The sequence below is a fragment of the Brugia malayi genome (genome assembly GCF_000002995.4).
Source record: "Brugia malayi strain FR3 genome assembly, contig: Bm_v4_ChrX_scaffold_001, whole genome shotgun sequence".
Classification (NCBI taxonomy): Eukaryota; Metazoa; Nematoda; class Chromadorea; order Rhabditida; family Onchocercidae; genus Brugia; species Brugia malayi.
Window position 1 is genome coordinate 10,480,015 of NW_025062479.1, and position 18,408 is coordinate 10,498,422.

Sequence of the window (18,408 nt, forward strand, 5' to 3'; positions counted from 1 at the left end):
AATTTGACCATCATCCTTTTATATCAGTTCAATGAACTTTATTTCGATTACTTCATATGATCAACTTATCTATATGATTCATTCAGTCCAAGTTATCCATGAAAAAAGAGTATATATATGTAAGTGGCGTATTATAAGAAGATGAAAAGTTTTTTCGATAATATAACTTCTCTAATCTCTTCATTTCCTGATCGCTATCAATATTAATTATACGGTTTGTATTTATCAGATGCTTATCATAAAATTTATGATGATTAGTTACTAATCACTTCTGTCTTTTTTTTTATTCATTTCTCAATGGTCGTATTTTATCTGTAATTTAATTTTAAACTTTCAAGAAAAAAAAATTGGGGAGTTTTTTCCCTTTTTTTTTGAAATTGAATTTCGAAAATAACGAAATCTGGAAAAATGGATGAAAGAAAGAAATTCATTAATCAAACAATTCAATAATATTTGTTGTAGAATGGAGAGAAAAGGTTTTTATTCTTAAAAATAGGATAATAAAGAGGAGAGATATTCGATTGAAAATTAATTTTTAGATACCTAATTGTTGATCGTACTATAAATATTCATTATTGCTCATTTACTTGGTTTGATAGTATTAAGGTGAAATTCGTATGATTTAATTGAAACTGGATCACATGAAATGTTTCATCTAATATCATTTGTTATCGTTGTAATTGAAATAAATATTTTTAGAAATATTGAGTTTTGCATTACATTTTCATTTACCTCAATGAGTTGATTACAAGAATTTGATCTCATCCAATCATATTAAATCAAATGATTAAAAATTTTAAAAATTAAAAAGCTATTAGCAGTCATTGAAGAATATAATATGCTAGAATTATTCAATTTGTTTATCTAATCTTTTTTAGATTTCAATATCAATTCTTTAATTTTTACATTTCTGGATTTGTAATGCACAATAATAGTTTTGATTGAGTGCATATTTTAATTGCTACATCATTTTCCGTTATTCAAGTCACATGATCATAAAAATTTTTTGATTCGTTAATTTTTCTCTCTCTCACACACCTTTCTTTGCTTTTACTCATCTCTCTTTCCCATTTCCTTTTTTTTTCCGCTAATCATAAACGATCCGGGAAGTTTCTCATGAAAAATTTTTTTTGTTCTCAGTGTTACGGATGAAAAAGAAATGATGAATAATTTTAATCGAGAAATTACAACAAAATCAATAAATAATAATCACAATTAAAAACTTGAAATATGATCCGAATGTCAATAAGATATATATATATATAAAATTGCTTCATAATTGACCTTTAATGATTATCATTTTTACTAGATATTTATATGAAAACAATCCAAAATATTCATGTTTAACATTAACTTGTTAATGAATGGCAATTTCTTAAATATCATTGATAATTATAGCTTCTAAAAAAATAATTCCAATTTATATAAGTGCATTGTTTTGTTGTCATTCTTGCTATAGTATTTCTGAAAATATTAAACGTTATGTTAGGAGAAATTAAATTTTCAATTAGGAAGAATACATGAAGTTTTCACTTTTGTTTTTTATTTTTTTTTACATTGTAATTATTGTTTACTTCACTTCATAATTTTTATTTAAATAATCATTATTTACATGTATGATGATAAATCATTTGACATTAAAATTACTTCAAAATAATCAAAAAGGTTGTAATACATTGTTAACGGTGAAATTTTTAATCAAATTAATCTGAACAAATCATTAACAATTGGTAACATTGATGATTTATTAACTAATCAATGTTTATCATTCTATCATCCAAAATGACAATGATGATTTGATTCAAAATCAATTAATCTTGAAAGAAACGGTATTAATGATATTTATCAATGATAATGAGCTATCATATTCGTTTAGCAAGTTTTTTCTTTCTTTTTTTTTTCTTTTTTTTTATTCAATTTACTAGATGATGTTAAATTGGCACAAAATTTTACAATGATATTTTTTTCTAAGTATTGAAATTTTAATTATGCTAATTTTTCTTTCTTCTTCGTCCTTAGAATATTTTGCATGGATTGAAATTGAATTATCAAATGGCATCATATTGAACAATTTTTAATTTATTTGAAAATTACACCAAATTAATTTGAATTTATGCATTTTTGAATAATTATTGACAAAACAAGAAGCAATAATTGCTTGATGAAAAAAAAAAAAAAAGAGGCAAAGAAACTCAATTAAATTTTCAACAAATATTTTGCAAACCATTATTTATGGACTAGAGCAGTAATATTTTGAACTTCATATCAAGTAACAAACATTTCTTTATTGATCAGTAATGTATTGTTTATCTTTCCTACATTTTTGTATAAAATAAATTATACATTTTCAAATGCATAGAGTGCAATTTTAATATTTAGATTTTTAATCATTTACAGGCATTCATTCTCAAAAGGTTTATGCAAATATGTTAGGAAAATGCTAGATTAATTTTGATTTTTTAAAAATTTTTTTTAAAACACAAAGGCATTTTTGAACAAAAAAAAAAAAAAAAATGAGAATATCTAAGTTAAACAAATGTGAAATTTGATCATTTTGTCTTTTTTTATCTTTTGCAAAAAGACAATATGAAAAATTTTTTTTTTTTCAGAAATGAATTTAGTTAGATAAGAGCATGATACACAGTCTGACATGCAATTGTAAGTTATACTCTTTAAATAATCATTAACTTAAAATATATTACTTTTCTTATGCTATATATTTTACTGTTAATTTTGCAACTATATTATTTTCTGGTATTTTGCATAATTTAAAATTTTGAATTTGCTAAAATATAGATCATTTATATTGTTTTACCATTAATTTATCAGAATTATTTCATCTTTCAACGTTTTATAGATATTATGGATAAGAAGAAAAAATAATTTTCATTGATTTTCATTTTTTTTCTAATGTAAAATGTAACTTTTAACTTCTATATCGAGTATGTTGAGAAGTCTACATTTCAATTGCTTAAAATAATAAATTCATTTTTTTATTACTCAAAGTGTTTTGATAATTCATTTTTAACAAAATCCTTATGATTTTTTTCGTTTTGTTTATTTGCTATTATATATGTGAAACTATGTATATAAATGAACAATTCCATTCATTTTACAATCCGAAAAAGTATTATTTTTTTAGGAAAGATTAAAAGTAATTTCAATATATTGTTGCTAGTTGGAATAATTTAAAAGTATTACATGCTTTTGCTGATAATGCAGGTAAAACTTTTCAAATGAAATTAAAATAAAAATTTTTTACAAATTTATCTGACTGAATAAATTTAATAATACAAGCACAAAATTTATTTTTTTAGTTGTATTGAGATCTCGGCGAAAGTTCATGTAGAAAATTCGTAATTTTTAAAATATTTCAAAATTTTAGTGTCATAAAAAATTTTTGTCATTATATATGTTAATGATAAAATTTTCAATCTGAAAAGAATATTAATTTTTAAAAAACTAACTTTTTAAACGCACCTCTCTGTCGATATTTCACTTCCTCCATATTTGGAAAATGTCTGAAATATTAGATCAAGACAAAATAATTGAAAAAAATTGCGTTTAAACACTGTTAAATTGGTAAATTTTTTGAGAAGTGAAAATTAGCAATTTTTTTTTCTTTTTTCTTAAAAAAAACTCAACATGCTACTGTGTGACAAATAATTCACTCGTTGAAATTATTTATATGTCTAATCAAATTCCAATATGTCATTTTTTTTTTTCAATTTTTTGTTTAAAAAAGTGCATGATTTCTCGTTTCTCTTTTTTTTGTGTCATTTGGATTAAATTGAAAAATACTGCAAGCATTTTTCTTGATGAGTGTTGTTATGAAATAAACAAATCTGAAATTATATTTATGGTGAAAATAAAAGAGGGAAAATTTGTTAAATGTTTAAATAAGAAATGATAATTTAGATGTGCAAATATTTTTCACCCAAATTGTATTCTATATTTCTTTTTTTTTGTTTAATGATGTTGTTGTTGACAATTGTGACATAAAAGGAGAAAAAAAAGAGATAGAATGGTATATCAAATAGCCTACAAGTGAGAAGTGAGAAAAAAACTGAAGTGTAAACCGAAAAACAGTGAAATTTCAAAAAAAAAAGTACCTTAACTAAATAAAAAATTTTGATCATTTTATAGATACTGACTGCAGAAATGAATGCAAAACAAAAAATAAATTAAATTAAAATTCTATCAAGGAAAGAGAAAAAGCTAATGGAAAATAAAACTAAAGTTAGTAAATGAAAATGTCTCATCTTTGTTTATTTTGTTTTTTACTTTTTATTTATTTATTATTATTCATTTTTTTATTTTCTTTTTGAAAAACAAAATTCCATATTGTTAATCTTGATTAATTATGATCATGAAATCATTTGCATGTAAAAATGATGATATACTTCCAAATATATTCACTTTTATCAAGATTCAGCTTTAACAATTTTGCTCTTTTTCTTTGCTTTAAAGTGAGAGGAAAAAGTTTAATAATTGGGAAGAGTATGCATAACATTAATTAGATAATAATAATGATGAAATAAAAAAAAAAAAGAAAGAAAAATGGATAAAAAAGAAATGATAGCTAGCTGAACCATTCTAGCTAGACGATTTAAGTCAAAGTTAATAAATGATACGAAGGTTGTCTTTGTCATGAAATTATGACTTTTTGCTCCGTATGTCCTTTTTTGTATAACCCATAATAATAACTATAATCAACGAAATTTCCTTCACTTCTTCTTTAATACTGGAATGTTTTATCTTTTATTAATGAATGAATAAATCAAATTCATAATCAAGTCAAATTTTTGTTCCTGAACAATATATTAAGTAAGGATTTTTATGCTTGTTTTTTTCCTTTCGAAATAAAATTCTTTAATCATGGTAAAGTTTTATGACAACGAGTAGGATGGCAAACGAATTTTTGATTATCACAGATGTAATACCCTCATATAGTTAATTAGTGCAAAATAAAAATTTTCATATCGTCTCAGGTGTTTCATTTCACGGACTGCCTTTAATAATCGATTTGAAATTTCGACATTTTTGGGAAAGTGAGAGTGGGTGCGCACGAACAGGATTGCTTGAGTTGGGAGGGTTGGAGTAGGTGACGTGAAGCGAGATGGTTTGATTCATTATCCATATATGTGTTATATATGTAGAAATGACATTATTTTATGTGTGTGTTTCATGTGAAAATGGTTTAGAATGAAGTTTCATGAAATTCCCATACTACGCTTAGTATTTTACAAGTATAGATTATTTTCATACATGCGTTTTAAATTGCAGGCCAATAACTTAGCTGTTATCGATTTTGATTACTTACACTCTTTTATTTATCAGTAATCTTTGTGAATATCAACTTTAAATTCTCAGAATAAGGAGACTGCTTTAGGTAAATGTATTCAGATTTTAACGTAGTACTTGTAAAATGACGAAATAATATCCGATTTTTGGGATGTGAATTAGTCGATATTCATTGGAAGATTTGGAGAAACGTAATTGGTGTGATACTTACTTTTTTAAATCGCATGGTGATAGGGTTGATATCAAGCAAATTGAAATGGTTCCTACAAGTTTTATGATCGGTGCTATTTTGAAATTCAGACAATTGAGATTGAGTTTGGATATGTATTTTTTTAGGTTTTGCCCTGCTTTACTGTCGCTGTAGAGACCTGACGAAGCAACTGTGATGAATCGTGGTAGTGGTCGTGATAAATTGTAGGTGTTGCTTAATACAAAATTTAATATAATAGTCTTTTGAAGATGATGTGATCCCGCAAAATATAATTGTTTGTTTGCAGTGGTGGTGGTGGTAGTCGAAGCTTTGGTAGCCGAGGTGCTGGCAGCAATAGCAACCGAGGAGGAATGGGCAATCGAGGTGGTCCACGTAGCTTTAGTGGTCGTGGTGGTGGGCTAAGTAGTGGTGGCCGTTTTGGTGGTAGCTTCGGCGATAGAAAATATGATTTCGGTAATAACTTAAAGTCCCATTTTTCTATTTTATATATATACATCATCATCAGCTCACACTGATTATATATTCACATATAAGAATATGTAGCATCCCTAAGTATAATAGGTTTTAAGATGTTGAATTTTAGGAAGTCGTAGCGCTTCTGGTGGTAACAGCCTTCGCCCAATCGATTGGAGTCGTGAAAATCTTCGACCGTTCGAAAAGAACTTTTACCGTGAACATTCTGCCGTCATGCGTAGGGAACAGGTTCGTCTTTCTATGGTATAAATAAGTTAAGGTTGTGGAAGAAAAATGGGATCAATGGGGAATTTGTGAAACAAAATATTGTCATATAATGTTAATTGCTTTTAACTGGATAAAAATATTTGTCGTCGCTTCGCATATGGCAAATTATGGATGTAATAAATTGTAGATATAATTTAAGAGCTTGAAGTTTTCTGACTACTGCTTGAAATTTATAATTATTTTCAGGTTGAAATAGACAGATGGTTTACGGATAATCAGGTTACTGTTGAGGGAAACGATCTTCCTCGTCCAGTTTTTGATTTTAAGGAAGCTGGTTTCCCTCAGGTTCTCACAGATATGCTTTTTGCAAATTTCCAAAAGCCAACAGTTATTCAATCAATATCATGGCCAATTGCATTGAGTGGTAGAGATATGGTTTCAATTGCTAAGACCGGTTCTGGAAAGACTTTCGCGGTACTTACCTTTTTAGTCTCTGAAGTTCGGAACATCTGATTAAATGATTTTTCATATGTTATTTATCTTTGATGTGGAATTATACTAAAGCCTCTCCGTTTTTCAAATAGTGGAGTTTTTTCAGTTCATTCTTCCGGCAATTGTCCATACAATTAATCAACCACCGCGAGGCCATCAGAAAAGTCCATCAGTATTAGTGCTTTTACCAACCAGGGAATTGGCTCAGCAGGTCGAAGAAGTGGCTAAAGATTACTGCAGGGCAACAGATCTCTCGATAACATGTTTGTTCGGTGGTGCACCAAAAGCTACACAGGCTCGCGATCTTGAACGAGGTTCAGATTTCCTTGATTTTGCTTGGCAGGGTTTTGAACATGTCCTGTCGTAGTGAAAGCCATGCACTATGAAAATGTTTTAAGTTATTCAACCGTTATAGGGGTTGATATCATAATTGCGACACCAGGCCGTTTAATGGATTTCTTGGAAATAGGTAAAACCGATCTTCGGCGATGTACTTATCTTGTACTTGATGAGGCTGATCGAATGTTAGACATGGGATTTGAACCTCAAATTAGGAAAGTTGTGTCACAGATCAGAGTAAGCTTTCATTTGGCTCTACTGTCAGTTAACATTTGCTATCGTCAGGATTGCTTTGCTCTGAAACATTTTGGAGTTATATAATTTCAGCCCGATCGGCAGACATTAATGTTTTCGGCAACTTGGCCAAAAGACGTTAGAAAACTAGCGATGGACTTTTTGACGGATGCCGCACATCTGAATGTCGGTTCTTTGGAATTATCAGCAAATCATAATATAACACAAATTGTTGAAATTATTGATGAGTCGAATAAGCAGCAGCGTCTCATGGCTATTCTTAGTGACATTATGAATAAGGTATCATTTTATAACTTGGATAATTATATCTTATATTGATATGCCCTATAAAGCTGTATGTAGATATTTATTTTAATGAAAGAAGTAAGCAGATGTGCATTTTTGTTTGTAGTAAGCTTTCACTTTTTTTTTTATTTTTTTTTGTAGCTCTCAGTTTCATGCGAAGTCTACATGTCTCCTGAGTACGATAGTGATTGAAAATAGAGAGCCAACAGATAACGTGAGATTCTCGGTTACATGCAACATAGAGAGTAGATTGTAACACCTACGGGTTATGCATCAGTAGTAATTTGTGAATTTTGTAACTTCTAACTGCTTCGCAAAGATTGAATGTTGCTGAGGAAGATCTTAGTCGTTTTTAAAGGAGTCGAAGAGCACACCAACAGACAACTACAAAGGAAATGCATGGCGAAATAATAGCCAGGTTCGAATATCGTGTTCATCAGATGGAAGATTTGTTTAATACGAAGTTTGGATTCGCTCTTTATTGCACGTTCATCGTTCAAAAGAACATTGTTTTAGGAAGATTGTAAAACCATAATTTTCGTGGAAACAAAACGCAAAGCGGATGATTTAACACGTTGGATGCGGCGAGACGGCTGGCCTGCTTTGTGTATTCATGGTGATAAAGGTCAGTCGGAACGTGACTGGGCTCTAAGTGGTATGTTTTACTCTTTTTTCTTCGGTTATAATTGTTCTGGAGAATTTTACATGTTAGGAATGAACTTTGAAGTTGGTTGTTTCCTTGGTTTCTCCTCAGTCATGTCAACTTTGAGCTTGTTGATCATTTTTTCAGAATTTCGAAGTGGGAAAACTCCAATTCTATTAGCAACTGATGTAGCTGCTCGTGGATTAGGTAAGTTACTTTACTTGAGACGCTTCGAAAGCATCATGCTTGTGATGGGATTAATGTATGCGACAGGCTTACATCAAGAATATTAACGAGACTAGCATTCGGCGAGAGTATTTTGATATGTTTTTTTGAAGTTAGCTGGCAGTGGAAATAGAATATTCTCTTGTTACATGCGTGTACGTATTCATTGAGCTCTTAGCAATAAGGAGCGGCTTTTAATAAGAGCAAAAAAATCTGCTCTTTCGCTCTTTTTAATACATTGTGTTGTTTTGGAAATTTAGGACATAATGGTGTAAAGTAAAAGAAAATACTGGTGATCTGGGATGAGGAAGCTTTGTGCTTGTGTTATGGCTCTGGCCAGTGACTGCTCTAGTGTGCGCATAAAATGACATTTCAAAGTTTTGTTTTTTAGTATTAGTTCTTTTCTGATGAATAAGTATGATTTCCATTATTCCTAGCCATAATATAAGTTTCTTATTATTCAAACCATAGCAGTTGAATTTTGTAAAGAAAACTAGAAAAGAATGAAAAAAGAGGTGAATGTCATCAGATTCACGCGCAAACAGAGGGGTCATTGTTGCTGCGTGTGCAGAATGGTCGTCAGCTGAAGGGAGGAAGTGGTCCGCGGTAAAAAAAAATGAAAAATTGGGCCGCATCGTACCTTTGCAGTTTGGGCCTCTCAATATTTGGAGGCTGGACCACCTGTTGCACACGCAAATTCATCGACAAGGGATTTATTTGTTATGGATTCAGCTGCCACACGACACAGCTTCCTCAACTTGATTACAAAGTGACGCACTTGAGAATCCAGGTTAGATTTCTCGCCAATCGATTCTCCAAGTTATTGTCACTTTCCAGCGTTTTATTAAGGAATAAAGTAGAATGCACCATTTATTGCAAAAGATAAGTGCACATTTATTTAAATATTTTAAGTATGAGAAATCTGGGTATTGCGTGGAAGGTCGGATAGTTTGCTTGGGTAATTTATCACTTTATTACTTTTTGGCTTATGCGACAAAGACGATTTGGTTTTAAAATAGGCAATTCATCCACGGAATTGTTGTGACATAAAATTAGTGTATAATATAGTGCATTTGTTGAAACTTCAATTTCGTGGACCTTATCTGCCGATTGAGTACTTCGGTTTCAACACTGATCATTATGTACGGAATGTATGTTGAGATGTCTTAACTGTTGAATTAATTTAGTGAAGTTAAACTCATCGACTATCCGACTCTCCATGTATATACGCCTGTATTGAGAGGTTTTTTTTTTTTTCATAATCGAAGATCACTCATGTTCATTGTTATTACATACTCTCGTTCAACGAATGCTATACCGAAATTCATAGTGATTAATTGTAGATTTAATGGATAGTTATAAGATGTGGTGGTATGTTGATTTTAGAGTTATGTAAATTTAAATTCAGATGTTGATGATATTAAGTACGTCATAAACTTTGATTATTCGAATAATTCGGAGGATTATGTGCATCGTATCGGACGAACAGGACGACGTGATAAAACTGTAAGATTTGCATCCATCGGAACTACCTGATCCGAATTTATGCTTGTTTAATGACGTTTTTTGAAAAATCCAAGAGTACGAGAAAGAACTTGGTTCACTTTACAAATGATTGTTTCAGGGCGTTGCATATACGTTCTTCACTTATGCAAATGCTCCAAAAGCGAAAGATCTGATAAAAGTTTTGGAAGAGGCAAATCAAAGTATACCTCCAGAATTACACCAAATGGCTAAGGATAACTTCAATGGAGGACGTGGAAGGTCAGTTACGCTTGTACTAGTTGGTGAGGCAGTAATGAATTTAAACGAGTCTGATATTGAACCATTTGACCAAGTTTGGAATGTAGGGATTGAGGGTCCTGTCAATCCGGATGTTTGGTTTCAAGTTTTAGTTTTTCAATTTCGTACTATTAATCCAGTAGTTTTAGATATGGTGGAGGTTATAAACGAAGCTATGGCGGTGGTGGTAATGATTTTGCCAAGAGGCCCCGATTTGATGCGACAGCACGATTGGGTTATGGTGATGGCTGGTGATGAATTTTGCACTCCATCTTAAATACTTCCATTTCCACAAGTCCAATACCATCTTACCTCGTTCTCCGAGATTCATGGGTCAAGCGTTACACGACCCTTAGGAGCATATTTCGAAGAGACATATTCGAGGATCACAAGACAATTTCGGAAGTGGTTTTGCAAGTTTTTTATTCGTAATTCATCGTAATTGTTTTTGTGTTTATACATACATGTTACTGTTAAGTCTTGCTGCTCCGCAACACTGAATCACTAAATGATCATTGAATTTGTTCCGTTGTTGTAATTGTATTAATGGATTGTCTTTTTGTTTTCAACATCATATGATTATAATTGTCTCTGGTATTGAGCTATTGCTATGATAACGTAGCTGTTGATGTAAAGCCAGAGGATTTGTTTCATCTATTTTGCTTGCCAAAATTGTTTCTAAAATTAACTAAACGGATATGACAAAGGGTAGGTACCAACCAGTCAACCGACCTCCAGCACTTAAAGACTGGGAGAAAGGGATGAGTGTTGCATTCCGTAACAGTTTGAGGATCTTCCAGCTCAGAGAGCCCAGTGTTAGGCTTATGTTGCAAATGTGGTTGAGATAAAAGTTCTTTTCACTGTTTACATACACAGCAGCAATATCAGTCCGGATATTCGCGATAATTGAAACCAGCGTGAACCAACTGTGGCATGCGATGTATGCCTGTTTGTCCGCTTTGCTGTTCCTTGGTGAGGGTAAATGACTGCATTTCTTGTGGTGGTTTCTCTGGCACCAACCTGGAATGAAAACTGGGGGAAACCAAGAAGTCAGCGGACTGCTCCGCCCGATTCAACGTATACAACCGTTAGGAATGGTCCGGACCCTGAACGCTATTTTAGTCCACTCAATTATTGAAAGATTATGTGTCACTGCCTGCTCAAACTTGTCAATGATTTAAAAATGTAGAACAGATAGAAGTTATGTACGTTCTCGGTGGCGGTAGTCGTCGTACTTTCCGGCCCAAATAGCCGTCTTTCTTTTGGAACAAGCCACTAGCCATCTTATAGCCAAAACGTCGATGCATTTGTGCTGAGCCAAAAATCTTGTCGTGAAATTCTGCATGTGACAGTCTGCCAACTGTAGCCATGCATTCCTTTGACAGAACAAATTCATGTTTGTGAGGAAGCTGAAAAGAAATGACAATTTTGACACTTTAACATACTCAGTGTGTATGAGTAACAGCATATCATTTTCAAATGTTGTCAGCGTTTTGAATTGTACACTACACGACATACTGAAGTATGAGATCAGGCTTACTACCTATATGTAAATGATAATAAACTTCAAAACGTAGTCCACTATAACGGGGACAGATTTCCAATTTAAAACTTTAATATTTGATTCCAATGATTAAGTTTGCTAAAAATTTAAATTCAATTAGAACTTTATGACTCGAAAATTAAAAAAAAAAATTACTCTAATAATAACAAAATCTCCTTGATGCCTGATAATTTCAGCGCATGTGCCGGCAGTGACAATAAAGACATCGTCATCTGTTGAAGGGTATTTTCGTTCATTTGGGAATTTTTCCACTGAATTAATTATGGAACCAGATGCCAACGCTCCTAATGGATATGCATTACCTTCTCTTCCTACAAAATTATTGAAATTACAGTAGCTTCATAAGTCTGTCGAACTGAAAACTGAATTCTGTTTTGCGAAAATCTCCTAACCTTCTTGAGGACTTTCAGGTACGTAACATGTCGTACTAATAATTTGTCCAGCTTTCATATTCTCCGTTGCTAATATCCAGCGTTTACCTTCCCAACCAGCAACAAGTGCAATAAAACATGTCCTGTTTGGATCTCGTCGTACTTCAATGACCTTAAAAACACTAGAATATTTGTCTGTAACGAGGCAATAATATCACTAGCCTAATACTCAATATATAACTAAAGTTGTTAGTAACTGATTTTTCTGATACTGAATCTTTATTTTAATAAACTTCCTACACATTAGAATTTTTCTTCGCAACAATAACTAAAAGTTCTAGAAAAGAAATTGGTAATAAGAAAAAAATCAAAATTTTTATGAAGCTAACTATAGTACAAAAAATGTCTTGAAAAAATCGTTACCCGTTCGTCATAAGTTATACCAGGCTCTTTTGGTCCACGTCGATGAAAATCAACCATGAAATAGTCGAATTTGGTGCCACCACCGATATGCTGATTAACTTTTCGACCTAGTAAAAAGGATAATTTCTTCTAAACTATGTAAAGTCACCTTGTATAAGACTGAAACATTTAACATAATAACCTATGATACCTTCAAGTGAGCTTTGAGATACAACAGTTCCATTAATACCGTAGTATAATACCCTTGTATATTTCTAGGGAAGAAAGGATGTTTGGTTAAAGAACGACAACGATAGAGCGTACAAAACTCAAACCTGTTTTGGGATCACGTCCACCAAGGCGATGTAAAACTAAAGGTTCATGTGTATATTTTCCTTTTGTCTGCTTTTTTAGATCTTCCATATCCCAAAGATATCTTGGTAAAGGTTTTGTTCCACGAGCAGGCATAAAACGTTTTGAAAACATGAACAAATGCGGTGATAGGTAAACGCAACGTAATGCGTTTCCCATACTAGTTTGCATTGCAGAAATCTTCAATAACTTCAGAATCAACGTGTTATAAAATATTAATTAACTTATTAATAGCGTGATATATAACGCTTAAATAAGTCCTTACTTGCCTCCGAGTAAGATTCTATGGCAATCCATGTATATATCAATGGTATAAAGATAAGGTGAAAGAAATCACGAAGTATTTACATCATTTGATTGGATGAATTTTTAATCAAAAGTAATAAATTTTTATCAAATCTGACACGTTAATCATACTTCAGGAAAGATAAAATAAAAAATTTACTGAAAATTTTGCACTTTCAGATTAATCATGTGATTATTTTACTCATCAAAAAAAAAAAAAAAAAATCAACTATGGGTCATAATCCAATTACATGCTTGTTGCAACAAGCTACATCTAATTAATATTATATGAAGCAGAAACAAGGATAAATGTTTGGAGCAATTCTATTCCCCGGATCATACATTAAAGAAAATGATATATTAGAATTTAATGACTTGTCCGTAAAAATTACTAGTAACAGTATCAGTGCTTCATTTTTGCAATAAGTTTTCATCCGAAATCTATCTTAAATAAAACATTAATGATGAATACAATCATTAAATTACTGATATAAGTCATTCATTTAAAAGAAGAGAAAAAATGAATTACCATAAAATAGTAAATAATATGAATACTCCGTAGCAAAATATCCAAAACAAAAAATGCATTTACTATTAGGATTAAAGTTTAACATTTTCAATGAAAAAATATTCCTCCATACATAATTTCTTGAAGTATTTTCAATTAATTCAATGAAGCTATTTAATTCAACCTCATATTTTGTACTGCTGATAAAAATACACTGCATTTTCTTCAAAGATTTGGACCAGTAAATGAAAAGAATAATAAGTGAGTAAAATACTGCTGATCAATAGTTGAAAATACTATGCACCACTGCATATTTGATAAGATCTAGAAACACACAGAAGCAGTAGTAAAAAATTTCGATTCTTCTTTTTTAAGCATTTTCAAAAGACGATCGACATGTGCACTTGCTGATGCACGCGTTACAAATGGGCTTAATACGCAGTGCAGTTCGTAATTCGAGGTAACCTGGAGAAAATTTCTTTTTTTGCAGTATAAAAAATAATTCAAACATCTTTCTTAAGTTATAATAAACTTAAAGTAGAACACTACACTCAGTTTCTCGCAAAGTCTCATCAACGGATAGATTGAAATTACTGAATGAGGAACATAAATGTTCTTTGAAAGAATTTTCAGCTGTGCTGAAATATTAGAACGGTTATAATATTCTTGTAATTTGTTGTGATTCTAATTCTGGTTAACATAACATATTACAGAATTTGAAACACTTCTACGTCGCTATTACGCTTTATGGTTCAATATACTTAACTTACCATCATATACAGCGTATTAATTTCATAAAATAGGCTTTCAATACTAACCTACTCTGATTAAATTGAAAGTGCTTTCAATAATAAGTCAAACTTAGTTCTGAATGAAAAAAAAAAAAAGAAACAAATAAGATTACACTCGACAGTAAACAACATTCGGGCCTTGTAACGAATAGGTGTCTCAGATTAGGTGTTCGCATCGAATAACCAAACATTTTTTTATAATATTCTTGCAATTTCCAACGTTCACTTTTACTGACAAATGGCAATGAATGTTGTGAACAACATATTTGGCTTGAGCATCGATTTTTGTACGTAAAATGCCATAAATCCGAAGGAACATCCTGCAAAGATCTTGCACTTCTTGGAAAAAGTTCAAATTTTCATCAATATCTCGAATTTTGAAACTGGAGATGATCACTTTAATATTTTTGCTTGCAGTGCTAGCTCATCAAACAATTCAATTTTCGGTATTTCATCACAGAATAGAAGTGATAATGAATCAGCAAAGAAATTTATTTTCGAAATATTCAGGGGAAGAATGTTTATCTACACGTTAGCTAATCAAACTACAGATCTCGTTCAAAAAGTCTGGCATCGATTTTTGTACGTAAAATGCCATAAATCCGAAAAAACATCTAATACTAAGTTGATAAAAAACTCTAGGTCAGTTCATGGAAATTATTGCATTGGATGCGGACGATTTCGACGATATTATCTTCTATTGAACTATCAATCAAAATCATCTCATTATTTTTGTATTGAAAAAAACTACAGCATATATAATAAGAATAAAACACCGTTTGAATATCGAAAAAAGAAGGATTCGCCACAGCATTCTTTAATGAAGCATGTAGCTTCGATGAACGTAACTTAGTAATAATCATATCTTTCACACCACGAAGTGTCTCAAACGCGCCGCGTTCCAGAGATAATAGCATCAAGCACGCACTACTGTTTTCCCAGATAAAAGAAACATAAGCATAAAGGTATCCCCTAAATTGTTTCGAATACAAATTACAAATAATTTTATTAAAAGGAAATAGGTGTGGTTTTGCATAAAAACATGATATCATTTCCTGTCATGCAATAAATATTTAAGTGAAACTTCACCTGAATCATGCTAGATGTTTGGGAATGCAACATCTTACACAGAAGATTGGTTGTTCGTTGACAGATAAAAAAAAACATGAAAAATTATGTACCAAGAAAGAAAAAGCAAGTCATCTATAGAAAAACCTACGTATCATTAAACTGTGGTAAGCATATAGGTATCCAATTATCGGCATTCTTTAACGATGGATTACAATCAATAAGATTGATAAGAAGATGCAAATCGCATGGATTTAATATAATACCTTTCATTCGAACTACCGTGATAAGCTGCCGGTTAGCTACAACCAATCCATATACAATATTTTTAACCTAAAATGACATTACTGAAGACAAGAGTGGAGAATATTGGCTGCAACAAATTAAGTTTCCTTCGAATATGCAGAAAAATAAAAGTGAAATCTAAACAACTTAACTTTGCATTGTTTACTGCTGATATAATTGCACTTGTGAATTGTTCCCTATCTGCAAAAGTCATAGGAAATATCCGAATTGAACGCATGAACACTGCTATATCATTCCTATAGCCGCACACCATGGCATTTAAATGTCTGTCTGTGCCTGAAAAGATATTTTCCACAAATATGCAGCATATAAAAGAAATGCTGAACATTAATGAAAATATTAAATCGAAGTAATAATGAATGCTTTAATTTTTCTAACAACTATTTATTATGGTTTAAGAAAAACTATTTTTGATACACACAGAGGAGTTCATAAACAGCACTGAAAAACATATACCTTTGAGCATAAATCGAAGATCAAAATTAGCTCCTTTAGTTTGAAAAATCGAAATCAGTTGGTCACGACAAATTATTGAAAGCATCTAGAATGTGAAACTGCTATAATCATACATCTTCAAGATTCAATCTTCTTGCCATTATAATAAAACATGATAAGTTAGTGAGCTTAGATATTATAGCATTTCAACTTCAAAATAAAAATAAATTATAAAATATATTCTTCAACTTTTTTAAATTAGCTGGAAAAAAGTCACCTGTTTATAAACAAGATCCACCTGAGCATCCAGCTGAAACCCGTCACGTGAAACAATACATAAAATAAGTGGACTTCGATAGGAGAAAGAAATCTGCATATGAGCCGAACGAATCCGTTTAAGACTATCATTCCATGAAGTAACAACCATAACAAATGTTTGAATGAGTGCAATAAGTGAACATAATTGCTCTTCATGCCCACACGATGCAAAGATTGGTTTGCCAACTTCCGACAACACAAATACCTTAAGAATGAACAGAAACACTGAAAAAGAAAAGTAAGAAATAAGTTGTATTTTAGGTAAAAGTGCTATTGAAATTTTTTGAATAGTACCGTAAATTCACGACGTGATAATTCATCAAGCAAAGCTTCATCATCACATTTGTTTTCCTCATATGGTTTATCATCAACTGTTCGTAATCCCTGCAAAATTTTCATTGTAATAAAAGCATACATTTCCTTGGAAATGTAAACTGGAATTTAAGTACCCATAAAATCAACAGAAAACAAACTCCTGCGGTTTTGTCGAGATCAACATCAAGTTCTTTGTTTGTTTCAGGTATATTTGTGCCGCCAGGCACTGCTGATGTCAATTCAGACTCAGAATCCAGCTTCGCTAATCTCACCGTTCGTCAACGTCATGTTACCAATAATGACACAATTCCAGGTACTTGAAAAGTCATTTTTTATAAAAGTAATCTTCCCAGGACTTTGAAACACCTTGAAATTGCAATTAGAATTCCTTAACTTCCACATATATCTTACTTGCAAGCGCCTCTTCCATCCAATCATATTTAATCGTTAATCCTTCCACTTTCTCCAAATACTTTTCATATAAGAAAATTTAAAACTTCAATAAATCATGTTCTATACCGCATAACTAAAGACACAGCTGGAATTCTGAAGTTACTCGAATGAGAAAGACTGCGAACCACAACAATCTATTAGCTAATAATGAATAAGCTATCTATACTACCAATGGGTTGAAAATTAAATATTATACATTATAAAATGCTCAAAATAAGAATAATAATATCTCAATAATTTCACATATTTGGAATGTAAAAAGTTAGGTCCAGAATTGCGCTACATTTATTTATAAAATAAATTTCATCATTTTATGGCATCATAACTAAAAGATTGTAAAAATAAAACGAATGTTCCATCAGATGATTAAAACCCCCAATAAAATGAATAAAATTATAACAAATAAGCAATGTGCCGAAATTTAATAGTGCATAACATTTCACATACTTAAAATGAAACAATTCTACTCTTTTCTTAGAAATTCACGACTTCATTGTTCTAAATGCCCTATCACACTTTTATGCTCGAATACAAATATCCTCAGTGCCGAGGAATGGCAGCAACGACACTATAATTTTTTTTTTTTTAAATTTCTGTAAAACACAACTGCAAATTTTTGAATAGAACTTGCACTATTGACATAGCATCTTTTGAATTCATACTACATCAAGCCAAAATATAAATACTAAAAAATAATACAATAAATTGTTTATATTATATCTATTTACATTTTACTTATATTATTAAGCAAAAAAATTAATAATAATAACATTGAGAATTCCAATACTTGTCCGCCCCTCTAACGTTTTCTAAAATTTTTACAACAATTTTATAACATCTCTAATTCTAAACTTTCCAGAAGAAAACCACCTAAGCGTTAATGTGTATCCGATATGACAAAAAAAAAAAATTATAATAAATATTTTCGAAATGCTAGCACTGGAAAATTGACACAGTTAAGGAAAACTTTTAATTTTTTAGTTTCTAAGGAACGAGTCAGTTC

The 18,408-nt window shown here is 31.1% G+C and overlaps 3 protein-coding genes across 4 annotated transcripts; 1 reads left to right on the top strand and 2 right to left on the bottom strand.

Annotated features, from left to right (window-relative positions):
- Window positions 1-5,689: 5,689 nt before the first annotated feature.
- On the top strand, window positions 5,690-10,472 carry Bma-ddx-17 (RNA-dependent helicase, putative; the record flags this gene model as incomplete). Of its 2 annotated transcripts, XM_043074373.1 has the most annotated exons (13): window positions 5,690-5,718; window positions 5,802-5,968; window positions 6,099-6,217; window positions 6,443-6,670; window positions 6,795-7,002; window positions 7,104-7,264; window positions 7,355-7,561; window positions 7,926-7,985; window positions 8,084-8,222; window positions 8,358-8,417; window positions 9,844-9,941; window positions 10,060-10,199; window positions 10,367-10,472. In XM_043074373.1, the coding sequence occupies 13 exons, from the start codon at window positions 5,690-5,692 to the stop codon at window positions 10,470-10,472; spliced, it is 1,722 nt and encodes a 573-aa protein (XP_042930307.1). The 2 variants fall into 2 exon arrangements, with proteins under 2 accessions (XP_042930307.1, XP_001893687.1); XM_001893652.2 differs by lacking the exon at window positions 7,926-7,985.
- Window positions 10,473-11,101: 629 nt separating this feature from the next.
- Window positions 11,102-13,097, bottom strand: Bma-mrpl-2 (Ribosomal Proteins L2, RNA binding domain containing protein; the record flags this gene model as incomplete). The annotated part of the gene is made up of 6 exons (XM_001893650.2): window positions 11,102-11,237; window positions 11,427-11,626; window positions 11,917-12,092; window positions 12,174-12,324; window positions 12,576-12,682; window positions 12,890-13,097. 6 exons carry the CDS (start codon window positions 13,095-13,097, stop codon window positions 11,102-11,104), a joined length of 978 nt encoding a protein of 325 aa, XP_001893685.1.
- A 946-nt stretch (window positions 13,098-14,043) lies between these two features.
- Window positions 14,044-17,382, bottom strand: Bma-sand-1 (SAND family protein; the record flags this gene model as incomplete). Its single annotated transcript, XM_001893649.2, has 10 exons — window positions 14,044-14,184; window positions 14,624-14,830; window positions 15,287-15,482; window positions 15,730-15,911; window positions 16,030-16,160; window positions 16,341-16,425; window positions 16,597-16,842; window positions 16,932-17,021; window positions 17,111-17,181; window positions 17,364-17,382. 10 exons carry the CDS (start codon window positions 17,380-17,382, stop codon window positions 14,044-14,046), a joined length of 1,368 nt encoding a protein of 455 aa, XP_001893684.2.
- Window positions 17,383-18,408: the final 1,026 nt, after the last annotated feature.